The sequence below is a fragment of the Puma concolor genome, chromosome B2 (assembly GCF_028749965.1).
Source record: "Puma concolor isolate L17-30 chromosome B2, mPumCon1.1.hap2, whole genome shotgun sequence".
NCBI classification, from domain to species: Eukaryota; Metazoa; Chordata; class Mammalia; order Carnivora; family Felidae; genus Puma; species Puma concolor.
Window position 1 is genome coordinate 120,085,850 of NC_141671.1, and position 25,172 is coordinate 120,111,021.

Sequence of the window (25,172 nt, forward strand, 5' to 3'; positions counted from 1 at the left end):
AGGCAAGTTTTACTGTGTCAGGTGCGTCCAGGTGCAGTAAAGAAGCCAGAAACCACGAACCGAGCTGGCAGAGAATGAACAAAGCAGTGCTTTCCCCCGTCCTCCCAGGAGAGACAAAGCCCGGAATCTCGCTGAAAACAGCCGGAGGAGGATTGGGAGGGCAGGAGAAGGAGGAAGGCAGGTGGTCTCCACCTGAGAAACAGCTCTAGAGTTTAGCTCCCCGCTCGGGGTCTCCCATTTACCTCGGAACAACAAATAATTTGTGGCAACACATCAATGTCAACATGAGACACCTCTCCGTTAACTTTATGCTGCTCGTCCTCTGTTTCTTCGCTCATGTCTTGCTTAATAGCGCCTTCGTTTACACTCTTCTCTGCAGATAGCTTTGGGGCCACTACCTTCTCCCGGATCACTGTTTCTACTGCGCTTACACTGGCACCTGCTTGTCTGCCTGGGCTGGCTTCTGGCACTGCTTCCTCCCTCTCTACTACCTTGGCTGCTCGGCCGGCTTCTTCCTCCACCTCTTCGTCATACTCCTCCTGCTCTTCCCTTATGGTGCCCTGGGTCACACGGTGGTGGGGCCGGTACTCGCCCACGTCTTCCTCCTCCTCGCTCTCGCTGCCGCTGCTGCTCTCAGAAGACAGGGAGGTGGAGTCTTTCTGCGTCAGAGGCTCCACCTTACGGGTCTCCCCAGGACCACTCCCAGGTGATAGCTCTTTACCGTTCATTTCTTCTGTGATTACTCTTTCGTCTTTCCCAACCTCTGCCTGCTGCTTCTCCTCCACTACATTCAGAGTCTCATGTGAACTCTGTACGGGGAAAAAAAAAACGGATGAGGGGAAACAAAAATATATGAATAAATAAGCACGACGGAAACCAAAGTTAGCTGATGGTAGGTTCATGGCATGGAGAGAAACAAAAGATGATTATGATGGCTGACTGAAAGGGAAGCGGGGAGAACGTGAGGGGAGTCGGAAACATCGGGCAATGGTGTTAACATGGAAAAGGGGAGAACCTTAGCAGCATCACTGGCTCCAGTGCAAGGCCCTTCTGACTCGGGAGCGCGTTTCTGCGGAACAAAAAGCAACCGAGGACACAAATCAATAAAGTTTTACACCGCAACACCCACCAAAACAAACATCTGACACCGCGAGGACAGAACAGCGAGAATCGACAGCTACAAAAACCTTTGCTCAAGGTCACATGAAGGACAATCCACACAAATGCAAAAAGCTTACGAAAGGAAACGAAAGCACAAAATTGCCAGCATCCTCCCAAAGAAGTAAAATGCTTTTTATTATGGTTATACCTGTAAGCTCTACTTATTTAGTCGAAAAGGTAGAGAGGAAAACGGAATTGTACCAAAGCCCACTGATTATTTTAAAGTGGAAATTGTGAAACTTCTAAAACCTGTTCAATAAACAGTTTTGACTTTAATCTGACTATAAAGCCTGGCCTGAAACCCTGATTCCTAAATGAATATAGCACTAATGAGACGGCACCTTTATTTTTTGCTGGCTCCTTTAAAAAACAGCTATAATGGGCAAAATTATAGTGGGTCTCACATAGCTATTAACATAAAAATGTTGTCATTTCAGAAATGGTTATTAACCTCCCCAACTACATTATAGATTAGCAAAAGGGATATTTTAACATTAGGGTGGATGTCAATGATGGCTCCAAATGTTTTCTTAGAATTCAACTCCTCCAACTAGCATCTTTGGAAACCAAAATGAACCAAGTTTATTATCGGAGATATGTATTCCTGTCCCCTGCAGACATCTACCTCTTGGGAGTAAATTTACTCTAATTAAGTAGTACAGTACCTAAATGTTTAATAAGTGCCTGTTGACCAAATACATTAGTGATATAAAGGTCTATAATCACCAGTGTAGAAACTCTTACAAAGGAGTTTTCAAAGCTTACGATTTTCCTTAAACTTATTTTAAAACGGGGGGTGGGGGAGGGTGGTGACAGCTACTCTGCATGGGCAAAAATGAAGCCTGGCTAGGCTTTTTAACATTCAGGTGACATGATAGCCTGTGATCTAACTTAAAAGTAATTTTGCTAGAGACAGTAGCCCTGCTTATTGAGATGGTATCTCCACGCTGAATGGAGCAGGGCAGTGCGCCTCTGGACCATCGGGGCAGATGTGAACCCCGTTCCGAAGCTACCAAGGTACTACTTGGGTTGGAGCCGTTTCCTAGAACAGACAGAAGCATCCCACATTTATCTGCACCAGGGATGTGGACAACAACCATGAGCAAAAGGCCCTAAAAAGGCACACTTCTGACAGCACCTATCAGGATATACTCACTCTCTCTGATCCGTGCTGTTATTCTTAGATGCATAGTAAGGACATGTTTTCACTGCCCCAAATTAGTGCCATGTAAAAATTATGTTACTGACAGATAAAAAAAGATATCCTCCCAGCTTTATGGAAAACCCAGAGGTTTCAGATATTAAACTGGAACTCTCTGAAACTCTTTTGATAAATAACATTTAACTGTAACTATAAACTTCTTTATCAGTAAAGATATCCAGTGATCAGAACATTTCTAAAGCAGACATTCCATTATTGTGATGCCAGGTCAGTAAATTATTATTATTTAACCCCAGACAGCCAGATGAGTTCTGCCCAAGTTCAGGGAATCTCTTAGGGTCATTCCAAAAAATGAAAATAATTATTTCACTGAGAATGGCAAACGTTTCATATTTGTGGACATAAGCAGAATGGTAAAAAATAATCAGCCATCAGAAGATGCCTGAAAGACATTTAGGCTTTAAAAACTTTTCTGCAGAACATACTTAGCTTCTACTAGATTGAGGGTTTCCTTTCACAAAACAACTCAGACTCTGTTCCTTAGTGGTTTTAAAGGATTCTCTGAATTTAGGCAGATTTTGGGGGTGGGCAGGGAACCAAAAGCCGCAGGAGAAACATCCAATCTGTACAGTTTTCCCACATGTCCAAATTCAGTCATTATTTCTTGAATGTTTCTCCCAGGAAGAGTTAATTTTACCAATGAAAGCACCGGAGAGAGGGGTTCCTAAATATTCAAAAAATAAAAATCACTTTTCATATGTGGCTTTCGAAAACAGGGGAAACAAAGTAAAATGCACCTCTGGCAACCGTGAGAAGGGCGAGGAGGAAAGCTTTTCAGAAGGCGCATTAGAGCTCACAACAGTGCCCTCTGCTGTCCAAGTGGTGGCTGAGGTGAAGGTGGCTTTCATGCTACCAGAAAAGCCCTTTTCACTAAACAAAATTGACATTATCTCCTCTTCTAGGCTCTAGAGAGGTCAGAAAAGGAAGAGCAAAGAATTAACAATAAGTCAGAACAGACAGCAGTGACCTATTGAAAGAAAGGAAAGGTTACACAAGAAAGAATCACAGAACAGCACAAACTGAAAGAAAGGCGAGGGTTCTGCGAGATTCCAGAAGGCATATGTTGGCGTTTTGCCTAAATGCCAGCTTTCCACTCTGAGATTCTGATAGCTCTAACCTACGGGAACCAGCTCAAATGCCTTGGTTTATCACTGAAGCTTTATTTACAAACTGAGCACAACCGATCTACCCACACACCGAACACTTTCACGTATTCCTGAAGTAGCTACTCGGCGTCAGCCTCTTTCTGCACAGAACGGTCTCCTCACTGGCCCCTACTCTTGCAACACGAATTCCTGTGTAAGAGCTTGAATGACCCCCACCCTCCTGCCTCCCTGGGCACACTGGGCCCTGCTAATTTTGTCATCTCTCTGAGGTCCACTTGACATTCCGTCTTGTGCACGGCCTTCCCTGCCCACGCTAGCTCCCCCAGGGTGATGTACCATATGAACGGTCTGTACAACGTGTGCTCTGACAGCAACCCATGGAAATCCCTAGACACGCTAAATATGCCATGGAATGAAGAAACAGTGCTTTGCTTTGTTCAGCAAGAACCAGGTAAAGAAAAAAATTCTCAACAGGAAGACAGACTCAGAGGCGGAAATTCAAGGGAGTGACGTGAAAATCACCTGTCCCTGAAAAACCACAAAGGCACATTTAATGTTCACACTGTGGTCCTTAAACAGGAGTCCCTAACCTGTGTGAGGGCACAACAGGAAAGCCTGGGACTGTCCCGGGTACCTGTAATGCCAACAGTAAAGAGTCACCATAAAGCGAACGTCAAAATTGTGTAAGAATGCTTCCTCAAAAACCTGAGTGCTCCGAGAGCTTAAAGATGAATGAATGAATGAATGAATGAATGAATGGCATTTCTGAGATGCCCCTTGAAACAGTACACTAAGAAGGGTGAGGAGTAGGGACACTGACATGAGGTGGGTGTGGTGCAGAAGCACTTGCAATATTCAGGAGAGAAAAAACATCTTCTAGGTTAATTCAGCTTAATTACAATCTCCGTAATTACACCATCCCTCTGGGTCAGGTGGGTAGAGAGTGTCCTTACCAGTAAGAGAGCACTGGGGAGTTCAAATAAGTGCCATGCATTTAATTATTCAATAAAATATCTTCATAAGTACCTTAAAACTACAGTCTATGGAATCTCTACTGGACTCATGAGAATTTTTTATACAAGCATATAATTCTTACAGAAGAGGATATATAATCGTTATTTACTAAATGCAAATGTATTACATTAAGCGATTTGGTTTCCAGCTTTCTCCCAAAATCATATTCAAATTGAAGTCATTTTGAAAGCTTGCTGTATTTATTTTTAGACAAGAACTGTTTTTATTTTCATCTCTAAAATCCATATTCTAGAAATTTAGAAAATTTGGTCAAATTAAGGCTCTTCTGCATAACTTTTTATTTCACACCATTAAGGATTACAATTTAAAGACAATCAAGAAACCCTACAAAATCAGTAGCAAAATGAAGATGTTGCAAAGACAAATTGAAAAGATATTCTGTTAAAAGTCCAAACACTCCAGTACACTTAACTGCTCACACACTTTCAACTAATGGTAGTGAAATGTTATTGGTGGGGGATGGGGGTTACAATGTAAGTGGCCAATAAATGTTGGGTGGATGGATGACTGTAGTTACAACCATCCACGTACATGTCAAATAAGAATATATTTTCCTGCACATGCTAGAGAGGAAAAAAGAAAAAAAAAAACACACTTCAAGTATAAATAAACCATTTGGGAGTGGAAGAGGGTCAATTCCAGATTGAAATTTCACGTAAGATCATTTTAATGTAAGTTCTACAACAATTAGTGAATGATTTCTATTGTACATGGTTTCTATTGTACAATACTAAAACCATGACAGCCAGGAAAACAGTAATTTTAAACATCTTCACCCAAATCCCAATGTTTCCTACTGCCAAAAGTACAAAGGACATCATTTTAAGTTGATCAGATGGTGCCATCTGACTCGCTTCTGCAGGATAAATTTTCAAAACTATGTAATATTTCACAGCATATGATATTAAAGTCATTTTTACATGAAGAGTCTGACAGGCTTTGGATTTCAGGTTAACCTTTCAAGTATATAAATATGCCACTTGGTTTAGCTTTATGACATTATCTTTCTCATTTGCAGTGCTCTGGAAATATTTCATCTCAGCTACACCTCCAATGCCTTTAGGGCAAGACTTCATTTTCCATTTATTTTGCCTCCTCCCACTGTATGTCCTGATGAATGCTACGGTCTACTGATTAACAAAATCAGACTTTGTGGAACAGGAACACATTTTCCTTTTCGCTGATTTCTGCTCTCACTCACACCCACCTACGACCCCATTCCTCATCCAGCACCAGAGAGATCTCTGTCCCCCAAGTGGGACTAGGTTATTGCCCAGCCCAAAGCTCTCCAGTGACTTCCCATCACTCCTACTCGAATTCCAAATTGGCAGCGTGGTCCTTAAGATCCAGAGTGACCTTCTGACCTGACTTTTCCTAAGCCCTTGGCCTTTGGCCTTTCAGTTCCTTAAACTAGTTCCTGTCTGGGGGCTATTGCGTTTGTTCTTCTTTACACATGAAAAGAATCTTCACACGTCTGTCCCCTTCTCATTGTTAAGGTCTCAACTCAAATGCCATCTCTTCCTGAGCACAAGAGCAAAGCAGCCTTCCCATCACCTTGTAACACAGCACTGTATTTCATCTTCTTAACACTCATTTCTTAGTACCCTAGAGTTTCTAATTCCTAATTAACAGATCTCCTATCTCCCCCACTGGACTCTAAGCACTACATTCCCAGCAAGGAGCAAGCTGGCCAGCCAGCTAAGCGAAATTAGTAGAAACAGAAGATTAAGAATGTAAAAGCAATGGAAAGCTAACTTCCTTAAGTAGTATCAGATATTTCATATATGTAGGGAGCGCAGAGATCAGAGGGGCTGCACCAAAGACACCAAATCTTTTCTCCCGTTAAAAAGCTTAAAAATGAAAATCCACAAGGCTTCCAAGTGTTGTTAGTAAAACAGTAACCTACCTCACACGTAATGTGTTAGTTTAACACCACCGCAGCGTGCACAAGTGTTGTACTAACGGTGCATTTTCACACGAGATCATGGTTTCCCAACTGTCAGCCACATACATCAAAATCAGGGGTCATCTACCACCCAAACTGGTTGATATGTCTGCCTTTTAAGTTGTGGAATGTCCAAATAAAGTACTCCTGCAGGGCGCTTTTTCTCACTAGTGATCCCCTCTTTCTACCCACAGAAATGAAATTTTTTGAATGCTTGAAAATTTTTTTTCAAAAACATTTTCGGTTGATACATCAGAAAAAAGGAGTATCCCATGGCCGTGGACAGAAGTACGAGGAAAAGGGGAAAAAGCAAGCGGAGATCCAAGGATGCAAGGTGAACACCTTGTCTGCCTCCTGGACTTTTTCTTCAACTGTCCGTGTTGCCGCTCTCTGATGCTTCTCCTTCACGGATAAAATATCCTTGAAAAGATGGTCTCCTTTGCTCTATTGTTTTAAACAATAGACATAATCAACAGATAAGACAAGTACATTACATCTATAGCAACACAGACATAAAACAACCGTATGGCTCAGCAGGACAAACCAGATGAAGCGGCACATAACGGGGGACAAAACCTTAGCATGTCATCAGACACAATTTCTCCAGAAAACACAACACTCTAGAGCTGACTGCTGACACATGGGCACTAATAGCTCCAGGAAATCTGAAAATAACAATTTAAGTTGTTGTATATACAACTTGATGAGCCTCTGGTGTTTTCAATCTTACTGTTGCCCTAAGTTTTTTTTTTGTTTTTTTGTTTTTTCAGTTCAGCAATGGTTTCTGCTTCTGCTCTTGTAGAACTAGTTTCCTGTCATGGTCACAAACTTGGAAATTTAAAGCAACTAACAGCTTTGCCTTCTTAAGAAAAAGTGAATAAAAATAGCATGAGACTAACGCAAATGCATACACATTGGGTAAAATTCAAGCCAGACTAGATAGATGATGAATTAAGGAGAAGAGAGGGCTGTAAGGAAAGGGGGAAAGATGAAATTGTCAGCTAACACCTTTATACGACTTTTTAAAATAGCATATTTAAAATAGTATAATCAGTATTTCCTCAAACATGATAAATGAGTCCATGAAAGTTTTTCGTTGGTAACAGATTTTGGAGCATTAGAAAATAAGAGATGTAGATAAAAACGAATGGAGAAATAAATTGAGACTGTATTGTAAAGGCAATACTTATATTGGTGGTGGGGAGACAAACCACGGAAAGAAAAAGAATGGGTGTGGAGAGACGTTACGGTTGAAAATCCTTTTAAAATACTAGTCTACATTTCATTACTAAGAAGCTTCAGTACTAAATCGTATTAACATTTTGCAAACTTTCAACAGAGCTCATCAGCTTTCAGAGCTAAGTTTAACACTTTATCCTCACAGTAAATACCTTGTAACATTCTAAATATGATCTATATTCCTACACCCCTTTAATGATTAATTATTGTTTAGTAAACTCTTATTTCAGTCGTTCATAACAAAAAACCTTAAGGCAACATAGTAATGCCAGTTTCTAAGTCACCAATATGACATGTCATTACTACTAATTTACTTGAGTAAAAATAGTGAAAGTACTTTGCAACTTTCAAAAAAAATTTTAAAAATCATACAATGTACTAAGAACGAAGTCAATAAGTATTACATTGTTAATATTTAGTATTTAAAAAGTTGTTAGCAATTACATTAAAAAAAAAAAAAAAAAGAACATTTTCTAACTTCCTGAGAATCAACATAGTATATCAGCAACCTGAGTTCTACTGAAGAGCTGGAATGAGACATATAGCCAACAAAGAGCTAGTGACATACCCCTTGTGTCTGTAGGGACAGAGGTGTGATACGTCGTTTTTCCCATTCATTAGGGCGCGGCTCAGGTGTGGATTCCATAAAATTGCGCTTGAGTTCACTAATGCTAGCCTGATGTCTCAGTATGTCCTCCTGGGCCTTATCGAGGTCCTAGCAATATGTAACGTAATAAAGGGCAGAAATCCAAAAGGAAAAAAAAGAAGAAAAAGAAAAAGAAAAACCCAGCAGGACAAAAATAAAAAAACCAAAAAATAAGACAGAGCAAATTTATGATTAAAAAAACATAGTAAAGCAAGAAAAATGCCAAGTCTCAAAAGCCATATTATCACCTATGAATATAAGGAGTTCATCAAAATTGGAAAATAAAGCCAATGTGTAATTTTTTTATGGTTCACATTTTAAAAGGTTCTAATTTCTTCTCTGTTTAGAATTTTTAAAGAAATAATTATTAACATTATCAGAAGGATGTCATAGAACTACTGGTACTCAAAATGGCTAATGACCTTCTTCCTAAAAATTGGACTTAAAACGCAGCCTATGACTTTGTTCCTGCAAATTTACCTGTCTCATGAAGGCTATCACTACAGCTGCATTCTGTGAACATAGTAAACCAAGTAAAAAATAGAGAAAGGTACTCAGAAGCACATTTGGCTTGAGGGGAAAGCCAGACCAAGATCATCAAAAAAAAAAAAAAAAAAAAGAGAGAGAGAGAGAGAAAGAGAAAACCAAGGGTTGACTTTTTCCAGGAAATTCTAGCAATGGCTTTTAACAGTTAAGGAATAAAAATAATGGCTTCCAAAGGCTGCTTCTGTTCAGCCTCTCTATAAGAGTGAGTCTCCCATACGGTTTCATGTGCTTGCCAAGCACAATTGTGAGGCCCAGTCACCCCACATACCAAATGGTCCTTATTCAGAAAGAGTTACAAGAAAAACTGCCAGGTCAATTTGCACTGGAGCAGGCCCTGACAAATGGTATTGGTGGGAAGTTTTAGGTTGGCCCCGATAAACTGTATTTGTGGGAACAAAAGGTAACTAGCATCCAGGAAACAGTGTTAAGTGAATTTTAAATGTTTTCTTACATTTCAAAATCACAGGGCCGCCCATGGATTATAGCTTTCATCGCACTCCCAGAGGAACAGGTCATGCATCTGATAACATTAGATAGTCCACATTCATGCACAAGCATCACAGCTCATCTACGAGCTTCTGTAGCCATTTGCAAAAACTCATGATCATCTAAAACTCTTTGCATGGCATGGGAAAATGACTGTGGCTTGAGATCAGGCACATTTCTTGCATTTGTTCAAAGCAATGTTACATATTACAGTTCAGAGCATTTTAGTAAGTTAGGCAAAACACATTTCCAATAGTTATCAAAGCTGCCAAAAGCAACCAGATTAGTCAGATTACTGAGAATTGCAGTTCTCCAAATGAATACGTCGCCATTTTACTACCATAAAATAAGGGGGAAAACAGAAACACGTTCTCGTGTGACACGGGGAATATATTTTACATACCTAATTGGTTGCCTGGGTTTTCTTTTTTTTGCCCCCCCTTTCTTTCCCACTCTCTTTTTAATCAAAACAATCCATTAACATATTTTTCAAATGTAATACTTCTGTTCTGGTGAATATATATTAAGGATGGGGTGTTACTTGGGATTCTATACCCCGGAGATAACCCATTAGGGAGAGAACAGATTTACCTGCAGAACTTCAGTAAGAGTAATAGATAAAAAATTTTACTCATTCGATTACACAGAACTTTTTTTTCCCAGTTGTCACTTTGAGAACTTCTCGTAGATATACTCGTACCTAAGCCACTTTAAAGGAACAAAATCGGACTGGTAACATGCACTCCCGAGTTGAAGTGTCCCCCATGCATTCCATGCACCGTGCTTAAAGAAAGTTGCCAGCCAGCCTGTGCGTGACCTCCCGTCCACAGCAGCTTGGCAGCCATTAGGACAGAGTTGTTTTCTTAAATTATACAAACCTCCAACATTAAATTGCTATGTCTGACATAAATATTATCCCCTTCTACTCTCAAGGAATTCTTCTGTGAAATTAAATCACACACAGGGGGAAAAGGCAAATAAACGTAAGTGTATCAGTCGACAAGCACCAAAAATGACCCAGAGTTGGCTAGTCCAAGACATTAACATAAAAGTGGAATAAAAAATCTTAAGAACCTAAAGTCACAACAAGCAAAACTCACAGATCATCCCCGAAGTGCATCACACCCCCCCCCACCCCACACACACACACACCATAATAATGGTGCACAGCAGCCACCAGGTATTTAATTCAGGGGGAATAAATATCCACCTCCTCCAGCTGTGTCTTCTCTTCTTTCCTCTTCACCTGAAAGTCATACAGCAAATGGCCAGAAAGAAGGGGGTGGGGGTAGTCGTAGCAACTCTACATTGGTGCACAGAAGCTGTATTGGAACTGAAATGGTGAACCGATTACCAACCTTTACTGTTTGGCCCTCAGAAGATGCAGAACATTAAGCCACTTTGGTCTTTCTTCACCTACATTGTTGCACAAATGGTGGAACTAGGCCTTTTTGCAAAGATGGAATGGAAAATGGAAGCTTCACTCTTTCTCAGTCCCTAGATTATGTGCTCCTTTTGAATGTTTTTACTCAGAAATGAAAATATGAGAGTGTAAAAATGGCATAATTCCATCTGTCCTCATTAGAAAGGTCTAGAGCAACGAGTGATGAGGGCAAAGTATAATGATGTAAAAATTTCGTTTTCACTTTATATCGGGGACAAATATTCACCCTGTTATTGAGTTCTTTAACATAAATTTCTTTCCTTGGGAAGAAAACTGGCTTATTTTGCTACTTGCATGTTAAAACTGTACTTAAAAATACTCCTATTTTATAGCCACTTTTCATAAAATTCTTTAAATAAGAATACTTTTTAATGTTGGACACTTCTCAGTCTCTAGTGACCCAAGAGAAGGAAAAAAAAACCAAAAACCTGTAAATCTAAACTAACTCATGGAGACAAAAAGTACAGCATATGGAATCTAACTCATGGAGATAAAGCACAGCATAGGGAATATCATCAATAATACTCAAGTAATGTCATATGGTGACAGATGGGGACTAAGTAACATACAGAACTGTCAAATCATTGTTATACACCTGAAACTAATGGAACACTGTATGTCAATACATAAATTAATGTATTAAATAAATAAAATTTTAAAAATTTAAATAAATAAATAAAAACAGAAATGACTACCGACTTCAAGGAAAGGCATAGCAAGAAACAAAAATAATGATTCAGAGACCGAAAGACAGCAGTTTAACCCTCACATGTTAATTACAGCAGGATCATATATATTCCTTCTCTTCCTAACTGGAATGATAGTGTCAAATCTGAGAGTTCAAAATGCTGTTTTGTTTTTTTTTTCTTTTCTTCAAACCATTCAAGTATGTTTGAGGTAAGCAGGGAGTCCAGAGGATCTTTTTATCCGAAGGGAAATAGAAGACAGAGCTACCCAACAACCTATTAAGGATCATCTCCCAATTCCTTCGTCAATATTTAATTCTCTACAATGCCAATCTGTGGCATTCTTCAGGTAACCTTTAAGAATAGTGGTTTCTCCCACTATGCCTAATCATAGCATTACCTTTACAGTCTTCTTCAAGTGTGCTCTAAATTTCTGTGGTCTACTCTGTGGACAGTACCCACAGGACATGAGACACTAAGTCTTCAGACCACATTTAGCAAAACAAAAACATACTGCACATGTTAGTACTAACCTAGTAGTGCAGTGGTAGCCCTATAAAGGGATAAAAATCCTCAAACCAGACACCTAATTTTATTTATTTATTTATTTTTTAATATTTTAACTTTTTTATTTATTTATTTATTTATTTTTGGGACAGAGAGAGACAGAGCATGAACGGGGGAGGGGCAGAGAGAGAGGGAGACACAGAATCGGAAACAGGCTCCAGGCTCTGAGCCATCAGCCCAGAGCCCGACGCGGGGCTCGAACTCACGGACCGCGAGATCGTGACCTGGCTGAAGTTGGACGCTTAACCGACTGCGCCACCCAGGCGCCCCCAGACACCTAATTTTAAATAAAAGGATGCTAAGAAGCCCAACCTTAAGGCTAATCATCTAAATTTTCAAAGAGCTGTGTTTCATTCTTCATATGTATTTCTTCAAAAGAAACTAGTATCTTCCTTACAAATACTTGACAGTTGACCCTTTCATAGAACTACATGATTTAGTGTTAAAACAATGACCACAACAACAAAAACTAACCGAAATTCATCTGGTTCCCAAACGGTACAATAATAGGGAGACAGGGAATTTCTGAGATTAGGCCTATAAATGTCAGGAGTAAAAGCTTACAGATACATCCTCATAAATGCAAGAAGAACAAGCTTGGCTTTCTAAAGAGAAATAATGCTAAGGAGTTGTACTAAAACACATCAGTGACAGTTATGTCCACTGTGTCCTAAGTTCTACATCAAAACAGCTTCCACCCTAAAGGAACAGCACTGATATCTGCAAACCAAACAGACCCCATTATGGATTGTTAAGGGGAACACAGGGTTCCTTCTTTTTTACATTTAAAACATTTTTTACAAAGACCAAGCATGGTCTAGATATTTACAAAATCATCCTATCATAACTTTGCTCTCAACTTAGAACATGTGGACCTGGTCTATGGAAATCAGTGGAGGGCACGTGCTTATTTACATGTATTTCTCATGCACTAAAACACTGTATGTGAAAATGTGTGGCTCATACTACTTTGAGGGTAATCGGTGGTGAAATTTATGCACATGTTTACACTCTACATTATGAAGACATAAAATGAGGTGTAGTTTTGTTGGCCCCACAAACTCAAGCTTATGTAGGAGTGCCAGCAACTGCTTCCTCTTCCTCTGTTTTGTCATTCACGTCACAGTCATAAGAAACATTAAAGGAAGTGGCTTTAGCCTCCAGATAGCAGAGGGACAGAGCCAGAGGAAGGGAAAAGGTGAGAGAAAAAGGCACTGACTGAGAAGCAGAGAGAAGCAGTCCAAAGATAAGGATGAGGGAAGGAAGGAATGAAGGGGAGGTAATAGGAATGTAGTGCTGGACATCAGTGGGGAGGAAGGAGACCCAGACTTTGGGGAGGCTGGGGAAAGCAAGATAACCGTCTTCATCGAGAAGGGAGGGGAAGCTAGGCGGAAAGCACTTGCAGAACCTGAAGGAAAAGTACCCAAATTCAGAATCTCTGTGGTCAGCCTCTTTTAGAGGCTTCTCACGGGTGGGAGGACAGTCAGGCTGAGGGGGGGCTGCAACAGGAGCCAAGACAGAATCGAGGGTGGGCACTTCACAGTCCCCCTGCTCTGACGGTTCACCTGTGGAAGGGAGCTCTAAGCTGTCGAGTGTGACCTCGTCGGCCTCCCCAAAGGGGTCTTCCTCCGAAATGTCTGAAAGCAAGTCCATTTCGGGGACTGGCAACAGGTTTGGGGAAAGAGATGAAACACAGCAAATGAGTGGTGAAGGTGGGCATATGGAAACAGGCTATTCTCAGGAGCAAACCCATGATGGAATTGAGAAATGAACACAACGGATACGTTCAAAGGAGAAACAGAGGCAAGAGAGAAAAAGAAGAAATGGGTAGTTAGTGAAAACTTGTACTCTGAATTAGGGATTGTTATCAACACAGCACAGCTAGAACATGAATTACATGATCCACTTTTAAGAGAAAAACTGGACTACTTGTATCACATAAAATTTATAGGTATAGACCGATTTCATTATTATTCTCTGACTGGTTGCAAAGAGATCCAATGAAACTCAAGTAACATTCTTACTTTTAAATCTGGTTGCATTTAAATCAATGCTTCAAAGCACTGGCAAAAAGACCAGCGCACCTCGTCATTTGTTGCAGAATTTCCTTTGGAATTTAAAATAACTTTTTAAAAATAACTACGTGCATCAAATTAAGTAGGCAAAAGGGTACTGAGACTCTGAATCCCTGAGCTGTTTGGTTTCAGATGGAAGCAGTCACTCTCCTGGGTGCCTCATTAGCATAATCCTAAAAGATTCTGACAACTTTACATTGGTTGAAGGATATTTTGTTGGTCAGAATTTGTTATTTTTAACTGAATGACTTTCAACCAAATAATTTTTTTGGTATGACAGTCACAAGTACTTTAACACAGGTATTCGGGGGACGTGATGGCACGGTGCTCCTTGGGGGCATTAGGGCTCACATGGTCCCCGAACCCTGCTCTATGTAGACAGGTGGTCAGCGCAGGAATTCCTGAGCCACTGACAGCTACTAGTAGGTTCTTTATACATTTATGTTGCAGGTCGTTAACATTTTCAAAAGTTAAAATTTAGAAAGCATTATAAAATCGATAGCAGAATTTCCTTTTCGTGTTCACTTCCAATGTTCTCTATAAAAAAGTTGCTTTGTGTAGATACAGAAAAGAGATCTGATGAACTCAAAGCCTCTTCAAATCAACCTCTAAGTGACTTCACGTGCCCAAGGGAAGAAGGGATCATAAAATAGTGACAAATTTGAAAACACAACACAGGCTACTTCTCCACTCCCTACGGAGTGTGCCCCAACACACCATTCTCTCATTCACTATTCACCAGTCACCCTTTGCTTAAGAATTTCTTCATCATCAGCTAGAGATGAATGAAAAATAACATTTTTCATAAAGACCATCTTTGTTCATTTCAAAAAAAAAATTCAAGTCAACATAATTAAAATACCCAACACAGGTTATGCTTTCAAATTTACAAACAAATACACATTTCAGATCACCGCAGCTTTTACAATTTAGGGATTTAACTAAATAGGATGATTGTGAAGACAGTCACAAATACTAGGCCACTAAATTACTTGCTTGCACCAATATAAATTACATTGAAATATTTTGCTTTGAACAACAATCAGAAAAAGGCTAGAGAGACTGTTCAGACCAGCAGGAGCCTACATGTACCTGAAAATGGGGAACTTTTATCAGCAGAGAACATACATAGACTAATTTTAAACGATACCTGAGTTCTGAAACAACAAATGTAACAGCCTCTAGTCTAAGTACACATTTAAAATCACATGTTCTACTAATTTACCATACCTTTCCTTCAACGAATTGCACATGTGGGACTTTAGTCGGGCTCCTGAGGTCCCTTCTGCCATCCCCATCCTGTACCATGGCGGTGCTGACAGCTCCGGGGCCATATGCTGAAACCTCCCCAGCAGGGCCAGGAAAATCCTTCATAAGACTTTCATCAACAACACCAACTGGAGCTAGTAAAGAAAGATCATTTGGAATACTTTAGGACACTGAAATGCTCAAAGTTTATGGAACTGCCCCCTCTTACACAGATGAACAGGCAGCACGTAGACATTAACAGGAACGGGAGCATTGCTTGAGCTCTGAAGATTCCAACATATCAAATTCATTTTTAAATTTTTACCAAATTCTAAACATATTCTGAATTTTAACCCATGAAACTACACCAGGCTCTCCAATCAGACTTTGGAAGGCTTGAGTCTGATCATGGAATTGGCCAGTAGGAGGAGCTCTAAGACCAGGTGAGACAGAGCTGGGCACTGTGTCAAAATCCCAAAGTGAGGAATATTTTAATTCTGTAAGGCCTCTTTGATCTTTCCTAAACTTATTTCTAAATCTATTTATTGCAACAAACAATTATCTAGAGGTTGAAATGATTTGCTTCAAATATGTTTTCAGAATTCTTCCATAAAGGAAGCGTTAATTTGTGTATCATTCAAAATTATGACAAGACAGCAAAAGTCCATTTTACAAATTAACTTCTGTGCTTATTTTTAATAGTTTTCATTTTTCTAACCTCCCTCCTGAGTGCCTCAATTTGACCTACAATAAATCCAATCCAACCCCCTGCCTCAGCAAACCTGGCCCTCGTGTGCTTTTCCTTCATTCCTCCTGCACATGAGCAGGGACATATATTGTGCTGAAATTTCTGCCATATGGCAGGTCAACCCAAGACGGCATCACATTTCAACAAATGCAAGTGAGTAGCAGCGACAAAGCCTCTACCCATCTGTAGCTTTTTCCCCAAACCCCACCCACTGAGGTTATTTCACTTGTATGAAAAGTGCTTGACTGACATGGTGAGGTTTGCATTGGTTCTATGCCCCAGAGAAGGGCAGTAAACATGAGGCCTTTAGGCTGCAAGCTCTCGGAGGGCAATGGGTGTGATCCACCATATTGAACTGGGGAAGCATCAAGCACCTGTAATCTGTGTATCACAAGAAATGTCTTGGCCCACACCCTTCATGTGCCCTGTCCAAACCTTGCACCTTCCCTAGCCTTGCCTTTTTCACAGATACCACACTTCTACTTGTACCCAGTTACCCAAGCCACAAACCTTGAAGTCTCTGCCTTTATCCCTTACGACCATCAAGTCCAGCTGAATTTAAATGTGGCCAGTTCTCCCTCCTCCTACTTTACTAACCAGGTCACTTTTAAGACTTTGACAGCCCTTAAGGACTCACACTTTTGAAAGCCCACACCAAATCTTACATTAAGTATAATTATTTTCTTTTTTTTAACTTTTCAAAAGACTTCAGTAATTTTCCCTCAGAAAATATAGGCTATGAGTAACTCTTTTAACTTATGATTTCTAAGCACCCATTACACACACTCAGAAATTGTTGCAAAATGGGAAACTGACCTAGAAATGGTTTTAGATGTAATGATACATACATTTTAATGAATATGAAAGTTACATAATGAAACTGGAAAAATATTTTGCATGCTTTTAAAGACATTAATTTCAGGGTGCCTGGGTGGCTCAGTTGGTTAAGCATCCGACTCATGATTTCAACTCAGGTCATGATCTCATGGTTCATAGGATGAGCCCTGTGTCAGGCTCCTTGCTAACAGCACGGAGCCTGCTTGGGATTCTCTCTCTCTCCTGCTCTCTCTGCCCTTCCTGTGCTTGCATACGGTCTCTCTCAAAATAAATTAAAACATTAAAAAAATAAAAATTTATTAATTTCACTATGCAGGGGGGTGGGTTGTTTGTGTTGTTTTTTGCATTTTGAAGCAAAATAACTTTTTAGGTCTCAAACACTTGTAGAATCCTGAGGAGCCTGTAGGCTCCAGGCACTGAGCTTATGGTGCCATATGGCTAAATGGCCTACTATCACCCAAGACAAGATCACTAGTGCTCTCACCTGGAGTATTCCTAACCAGTCTGCCTCTTCCTCTCTTGTCCTATCAATCATTCTCGACATTGCACCAAGTGATTTTTTTAAAGAGGTAACATCATGTGGTGGGGGGCGGGGGTAGGGAGTAACACGGTGCACTTACATGCTTGCAGAACTGCACACACATGTATGTAATGCACACACACATCCTTCAGTAGCACTAGAATAAAAACCATATTCTTCTCCATGGCCTGCAAGGCCCTGCATGACTGTTTGCCACCTATCTCTCCCCTCGTTTACTAAAGCTCCAACTAGCCTTCCTTCTGTTCCTGGACTGTATTAAGCTCTCCCTAATCTTATAACCTTCAGCCCTGATGCTCCTGCTACCTGGAATGCTTTACTGCTCTACTCCTGGCTAGTTCCCCCTCATCCTTCACGTCTCAACCCAAATGGTTCTTCACCAGATGGGCCTTCTTCTCCCATGACCCAATCCAAGGTAGTGTCCTGCTTATTATATTCCCCATTTTCAGGAAGTCGTTGTCTCCCTCACTCTCACATGCATCTTGGTTGTTCTCTTAAATGACTGACTTGTCTCCTTTTTGGCTTGATTTTCCAATCTCGGAATCACACTGTTCTAAAAAAGTTTTAGAGTTTTATTTCAATGCTTGACCTTAGACATCATGTTGATTTTTAGCTTGTATGTAATCACTGGACGATTTATTTCAATCTGTCAAAACTTCAAGTGAGAAATATTTATGTACCTAAACTAGTCTAGCCTGACTTAAAAACTAAGTAGGAAAAAGAAAATACGACACAGGTCAGCAACAGCAGATAAAAGGTGTACTGATGGGGAGTGGTGGCAAAAAGAAAGCTCAGTACCAGGTTACGGCCTAGCTTTGCTTTGGGAGGGAAAAGGGGAGACCAAAAGCCCTAACCAAATAGTTCACTGGCTCGTCATGTATTGGCATGAAAAGCCTTCTATTTTTCACAATAACACAATAATCCTTTTGATCACTTGCCCATCTGATGAATGACAGTGTCCAAAACACAAAAGGAAAAATAATGGATCACTGTGCATGTTTGCTGCTCTTACTTGTACAAATCATTGTTTTCAGATACAGACCTACTATAACCCTCTGCACTAACTGCTCACACAAGATGGTGGGCTTCCTTGAGCACCATTTATAGATCTCAAAACAGTGGTTCACTGCTCTTTCTTAACTCTAAAATTTGCAATATAAGAGTTATAAAGTCTCACAGTTTAAAACAAAGGCTGAAACATTCCAGAAAGGGGAATGACTTCTCTCAGGGCATTAACCAACACTGATTATAGGTTATTCAGCACTTATACAAATTCTCTGTGGCAAGGGGCAAGGCTTGTGAAATACTTCCACAAGCAGGAACATTTGTCACATTTACTTGAAAAAAAGTGTTCAGTTGTTGACGACCTAAAAGACACACGGACAGCTATCACACATCGAAATCTCAATAAATTTAAATCACTACATTTGGAAATACAGATAGTTATTTGAACCACAGTTTATGACCCCCTTGCCTATTTGTAGTCTTGAAACTATATGGGAGATTCTCCAGAATCAAGATTGAATAACTACATAGACAAATGCCCACCAACAAATCCTTGGAAGTATCTCTGTATGTCTGCCTGGATCTGTTCTCCAAGTTTATTCTGGGAAAAGTAGATCAAGGCCAAGGGGTGTCAATCCATTTAGGAGAGAGCATTTTTAGAATCAGACCTATAAATTCTGAGAATGGATGGCTGCCAGAGAGAAGTGGGTCAGAGGATGGGGAAAAAAGGGTGAAGGGGAGTGGGAGACACAGACAGGATTCCGGTTATACAATGAGTAAGTCATGGTGATAAAAGGTACAGAATACAAAATACAGTCAATGATACTGTAATAGCTTTCTATAGTGACAGATAGTAGCTACATTTGTGGGGAATCACTATATTGTATATCTGAAATGTATATCTGAAATTGATGTGACATTGTTAGATCAACTAGATTAAAAAAAAACTTAGCAAGTATACATATGAAAAAGCATTTTTATCTATTAGCAGATCTGTTTCAGCTACTTAAAAGTTGCTCTTGTTTATATGTCAGAAAAATGTAATAAGCAAGAAAGGTTTTCTATGATCAACAGCAGTAAAACACATTTCTTTTTAATGTTTATTTATTTTTGAGAGAGAGAGAGAGAGAAAGAGAGAGTGGGGTAGGGGTAGAGAGAGAGGGAGACACAGAATCTGAAGCAGGCTCCAGGCTCCGAGCTGTCAACACAGGGCCTGACGTGGGGCTCGAACTTACAAACCGCCAGATCATGACCTGAGCCGAAGTTGGACGCTTAACCGACTGAGCCACCCAGGCGCCCCAGTAATAAAACAAAATTTTAAATTTACTATTACTATTTTTACATAGGTTTTGAGATTAATCAACCAAAAAATGTTGGAAAACTACTTTCTGGGAGAAAGTCACCCACATCAATTGGTTTCTTCTAGGCAGAAAGTAAAATGAAGTTCTTTATAAAACATTCATCCTAACATAAAAGGGGCACCTGGGTGGCTCAGTCAGTTGAGCGTCCATCTCTTGATTTCAGCTTGGGTCTTGATCTCACAGTTCGTGGGTTCAAGCCCTACATCGGGCTCTGTGCTGGCAGCACAGGGCCTGCTTGGGACTCTCTCTGTCTCTGTCAGCTCTTTTATAGAAAACTGACTACCCAAAATTAGGTTAATAAAATACATACATGAAGGGAAGGAATGTCAATTTATTTCCATACATAAAATATATAAAACTGTAAACCTGTAGCTAATAAGAATTCTAACAAAAAATATACAAATTTATACATAACCTCCCCCCACTTCGCTGAAAGAACTAACGATTATACTGTATTTCCTTTCTTTTTTGTTAAAACACTACATTTAAATTAATCCTTGGAAGTGGTGGTTGCTTTCTCATATGCTAATAAGTTTGGAAAGCTTTAGTAAGAGTTTTTAACTCATAAAATTAGAATATTTTAAAGTTCCTTTAAATAAGGTTCTTACGTTACCATACCAAAACCCTTCGAATTCCACTTTCGCCATTAATTAACAAGTTCAAGAAATTAAGACACATAAAACACATCATAATTAAGTCAGATCAGTAACCATGTATTTGTCCAACAACTTACCCATGATGATTCTTAATATTTGTGTGCACTGACAGTACAAAGAAAATTAGGTTCAGAATGACAGCTTGAAAACACTATAAAACTCTTCTTGTGAATATAAGAAATATTATTTTATTTACTCAGAGAAAATAGCTATCCTTCCAGGACATTTCTGAGGACCTCATTAACTAGATCAACACTTTCTGATCCCACTGGATCAGAGAAAGATTAACGCAATACAAACTATCACAAATGTGTTTACCTCCATCTAGACTCCTGGAGACCCGTTTGCTAGAGGTACGCTCAAAGTGTGGCGCTGGCCTGTCAATGAGGGTGCTTGCCTGGCGGGTCTGGGCTTGGGTGCGGCCGCTGTAGCGGAATTTGGACCCCAGGGTCAGGAACTTGGCCTTTGGTGGCTGCTCTGGAGACACAAGCCTGTAGGGGGAAACAAAAGAAACAAAAAGGAGACTTTATGAATTTTCTTTTTTAAAAAGATGACAGAAGTTTACATTTTATCTCATTTTACTAAGATTCCTCAATCTACACAACAAAAGGCTGCCTAAACTTTCTAATGAAAAAGAACATCATTTATAAACCCTCCTACATACAGAGTTTTAGGATAGTGATTAAGATGACTAAATCCACATTCGTGTATTCATGAATAATGTATTTTCCTCAACCTGAGCAAAAGAGCAGCTGTTCTCAGTGTATATCAAAGGATATTTATTTGTATTAGCTTAAATCATTTATATAAACACATATGTCTGAATTCTTGCTCCAAGCTATAAGTGCCAAGAGGCAATCCATTACCATTAGTAATTCTCAATATTTATGTCTATTTCCCATGGGAAAGAACATCCAACTCAGGAATCCATTCCATCAAGTGATGCTTTCCCATGAAGAACATCACACACAGTAGATCTGTAGAAATGACTTATATCCTTTCTTACCAGCACAATTTCACTGTTTAAACCCTGGGTTTGTAACGAATCAAGTCAAATTTTCTTGATGTCAAATACTCCCAGACTTATGCAAAAGTACGTTTTTAGTAAATAAGTCAGTTTTGTCTGGCAGACAACTGGAATGGTCTCACTTTCATGGTCTAATCAAGAGTTGGCAAAATGTCTTAAAAAAATAATCTTAGCACTCTTATGCCATTTATTAAATGAGAAGACTTTAGTTGATAAATCCAGAACATGAACTCCATAAAATTTTTCCTTTCATTCTCCAAAGAGGGATTTCTTAAATTTTTAAGATTTTTAAATACTTAAAAATACATTTCAAGTATTTTTAGAACTTCTACGCAAAAAAAAAAATTTTAAGACATCATCTTCTGCTTAAAAGCAACAAAGAGAGATTCAAGCAAGGTAAAGCTACTTGTAATAACACAAGAGGCGTTTTTCCATCAACACAGGATTCTCACTGACATTAACCCAGAAAAACTGTATCTCAGAATTAAATTGAGAAGAGAAGAGCCAGGACACTCTGGCTGTCGTGGTGTTAATCTATTCACATAAGGTAGCAAATGAGTTTCTTAAAAACTTCCACCTTCTGCCAATAGATTTTCAAAGGAGACACCAATGCTGCTGCTAAGAATACACTCTGATGAGGGCCAGTGCCTCAACCTGTACTTTGGGAAAAGTTGTATATTCATCAATTAGAATTCTGAAATACTAGAAATATAGACCAGAATTCTTATTTGTGCTCTCTATTCTTTTTCTCTAACAGCTGAGGAATTAAATATCTCAGCATCCTGATCATGAATCATAGAAGCAGGTGAGAAATGTGGTCACTTGCGATGTACTATCTCCCGATGAGCTATGACAGGGTTTCCCTACCTAGCAATCCAGTTAAATAGGGATCGAAGAACACTCTGTAAGAAAGCAATGATCTATAGAAAAAAAGGATCACTAGCAAGCTCATCACCACAGTAAGAAATATTCATCCTTGAAAAACAAGATGGCTAAATCACCTCTTTATCATTTATTCACGAAGTACACTCTATAGTTAATGGAAGAGCAACCAGAGGAAAAAAGCAGTATTTCTAAAGAATACTTCAAAAGGGAAATATGCATTGGTGACCCAAAAGAAACTACCCACCTCACCCCAATTTTTAAACTAAAGACAACAAGTATTGGCAAGGATGTGGAGAAACTGGGACCTTTGCACATTGTTGGTGGGAATGCAAAATGGGGCAGAAGTTATGAAACATGAGATGGAAGTTCCTCAAAATTCTAAAAATAGAATTACCACATGACCCAACTAATCCTGCTTCTGGGCATTTATCAAAAATAACCTCAAATCAAGATTTTGAAGAGAAATTAGTAGTATTCCCATGTTCATTTCAGCACTATTCACAATAGCAAAGATGTGGTAAAAACCTAAATATCCACTGGCAGGTGAACAGGTAAGGAAAATGTGGTATCTACATAGAGCGGAATGCTATTCAGCCTTACGAAAGAAAAAAAAAAAAAAAAAGGAAATTCTGCACACAATACACAACAACATGGATGGGCCTTGAGGATGTTATGCATAAGTGAAAAGGCCAGATACAGAAAGACAAGGACTGCATAATTCCACTTCCACCAGGTACCCAGAACAGCCAAATTCATAGATTCAGACTGGACTGGTGGCTACTGGGGGCTGCAAGGAAAGCAAAATGGGGAGTTACCAGTCACTGGGCATGAAGTTTCAGTGAAGATGAAAAAGCTCTACAGATCTGCACAGCACTGTGCCCACAGTCAATAATCCATCGTACACGTGAAGGTGAAAAGGATAGGTCTCATGTGAAGTTATCTTACCCAATGAAGTAGAATTATTAAAAAAAAAAAAAAAATACAGGAGATAAAGAGAAGAGTGAAGCTGGAGGCATCTGGCACCCATCTGTAGGCTCACCTCAGTGAATGGCATCTCTCAACCAAAGGCCACATCTTCCTAGAATGAGGAGCCTCACACAGGGATTTACCGGGATCTCCCATTTCCAGTTCCAGTCACTGCTCCCTACCCCCAGCAGAGGTGACACCCCTTTAGGCCCAGTGGTGCTTATCAAACACTGTTAAACCCTTCTCAAATTAAAAAAAAATTGAAACTAGAAACAGGATACCTGCTTGTGTGAATTATGAAAAATCGTACAGGATACATAAAGAGATAGATCTTTTTAAAGATTTCATTTTCCTCTCCTATAAAATTAACTGAACTCACAAAGGAAGAAGATCAAGAGACTTCAGTCTTCAGAAAACAATTTTAAAGAAAATTAAGAAAACTTCCATCAGTGTTTTCTGACTTTCTGGGTATTAGTTTATTTTATATAACTTCACACGGGATCTGTGCTAGGTCCCATATAGAGCAGATGCTCAATAAATACAGACCAGATCACGAGACAGAATCCCACTGTCACCATTTCCTAGAGGGCACCTGAATTTAAGTAGCCAGAAAATCCAAAGACATGTCTGTCTATCCATTTTTCAGAATTCTCTTTCTTAGTATTACACAGTCACAGCATTTAAGAATAGCTTTTGAATTCTCTTATGCCAGGATATTGGGAGGAGGGAAGTGGGCTATAAGTTCTAGAACTTCTGACACACTGAGAGAACTACTGATGAATATTTCAGTCTTAGTTTCATAAACATAAAACAATCCCACTGCTACAAAAAATGCTTTGTAAAATGATACTGTTTTATTTTTTCCCCAGTTACGAAAGTGGGCTCTCATTTATATACACTAGGGCCGGCGGGGGGGTGGGGGGTTGCTGGGTGGCTCAGTCAGTTAAACATCTAACTTTGGATCAGGTGATAATTTTGCGGTTCGTCAGTTCGAGCCCCTGGTCAGTGTGCTGACAGCTCTGAGACTAGAGCTGCTTTGGATTCTGTGTGTCCCTCTCTCTCTGCCCCCACGCCCCCCCCACACACACACTCTCCCTCTCTCGCTTCCTCTCAAAAATAAACATTAATTTTTTTTTTTATATAGACTGGGATATGTTACCAGCTAAATATCTAAGTCCAGGTGAGGAGAATTCTATACAACCGTATTTCTTTCTTTGGTCTAATTTGTTTTTCTTTAAGGTAATAATAGATGATTGGTTCCCATTTAAATGCATATCAGAATAATTATCCACTTAATGCATTTTGTAAAAAAATACTTAAAGAAATAATTCAAGAAATACAAGGCAAATATTTTAAAAACAGATATGTGTACCAATGTAAAATTAGGAAAGTCATTAACTAAAGTATTATTTTATTTATTTCAACTTGAGATAAAACACTTCCTTGCCCAAGTGGCACCTGTGACCAAATACACAAAGTATTAGCTTACAGATTAATTTTCTGATAACAAAGAAATCCTTAAGTAATGAAGCTGCAATTAAATAGAAACAAATATCAAGACAAAAATGGACTGAACATAGACATTTATTAGCTTTTTCTAAAAGAATATTTTTGGTGACTTAAGTCAACAGCAATGCAAATAAATTTTCTACGGAAACGTAGGCCAAGCAACAAAGTATTTCAAGATCGCTTAACAATTATTTCCTTTTGATATTACTTTTATTTACTACCTCAGACCCCACC

General features: G+C 39.4%; 1 protein-coding gene across 25 annotated transcripts in view; it reads right to left on the minus strand.

The window, feature by feature from the left end:
• The window catches only part of EPB41L2 (erythrocyte membrane protein band 4.1 like 2), a 221,547-nt gene that overhangs the window by 27,790 nt on the left and 168,585 nt on the right, over positions 1–25,172 (minus strand). For 9 of the 25 annotated variants that reach the window (XM_086707835.1, XM_086707836.1, XM_086707825.1 and 6 more), the window contains 7 exons: positions 20,870–21,042; positions 15,389–15,561; positions 10,265–10,327; positions 8,277–8,423; positions 6,812–6,913; positions 1,016–1,069; positions 243–809 (listed from right to left, as the gene is read on the minus strand). In XM_086707835.1, coding sequence (XP_086563961.1) covers positions 243–809; positions 1,016–1,069; positions 6,812–6,913; positions 8,277–8,423; positions 10,265–10,327; positions 15,389–15,561; positions 20,870–21,042 — 1,279 coding nt within the window. Of the gene's footprint in view, positions 1–242; positions 810–1,015; positions 1,070–3,120; positions 3,289–6,811; positions 6,914–8,276; positions 8,424–10,264; positions 10,328–15,388; positions 15,562–20,869; positions 21,043–25,172 lie in introns of all 25 variants that reach the window. The other 16 variants (XM_086707843.1, XM_086707840.1, XM_086707848.1 and 13 more) reach the window with 14 other exon arrangements.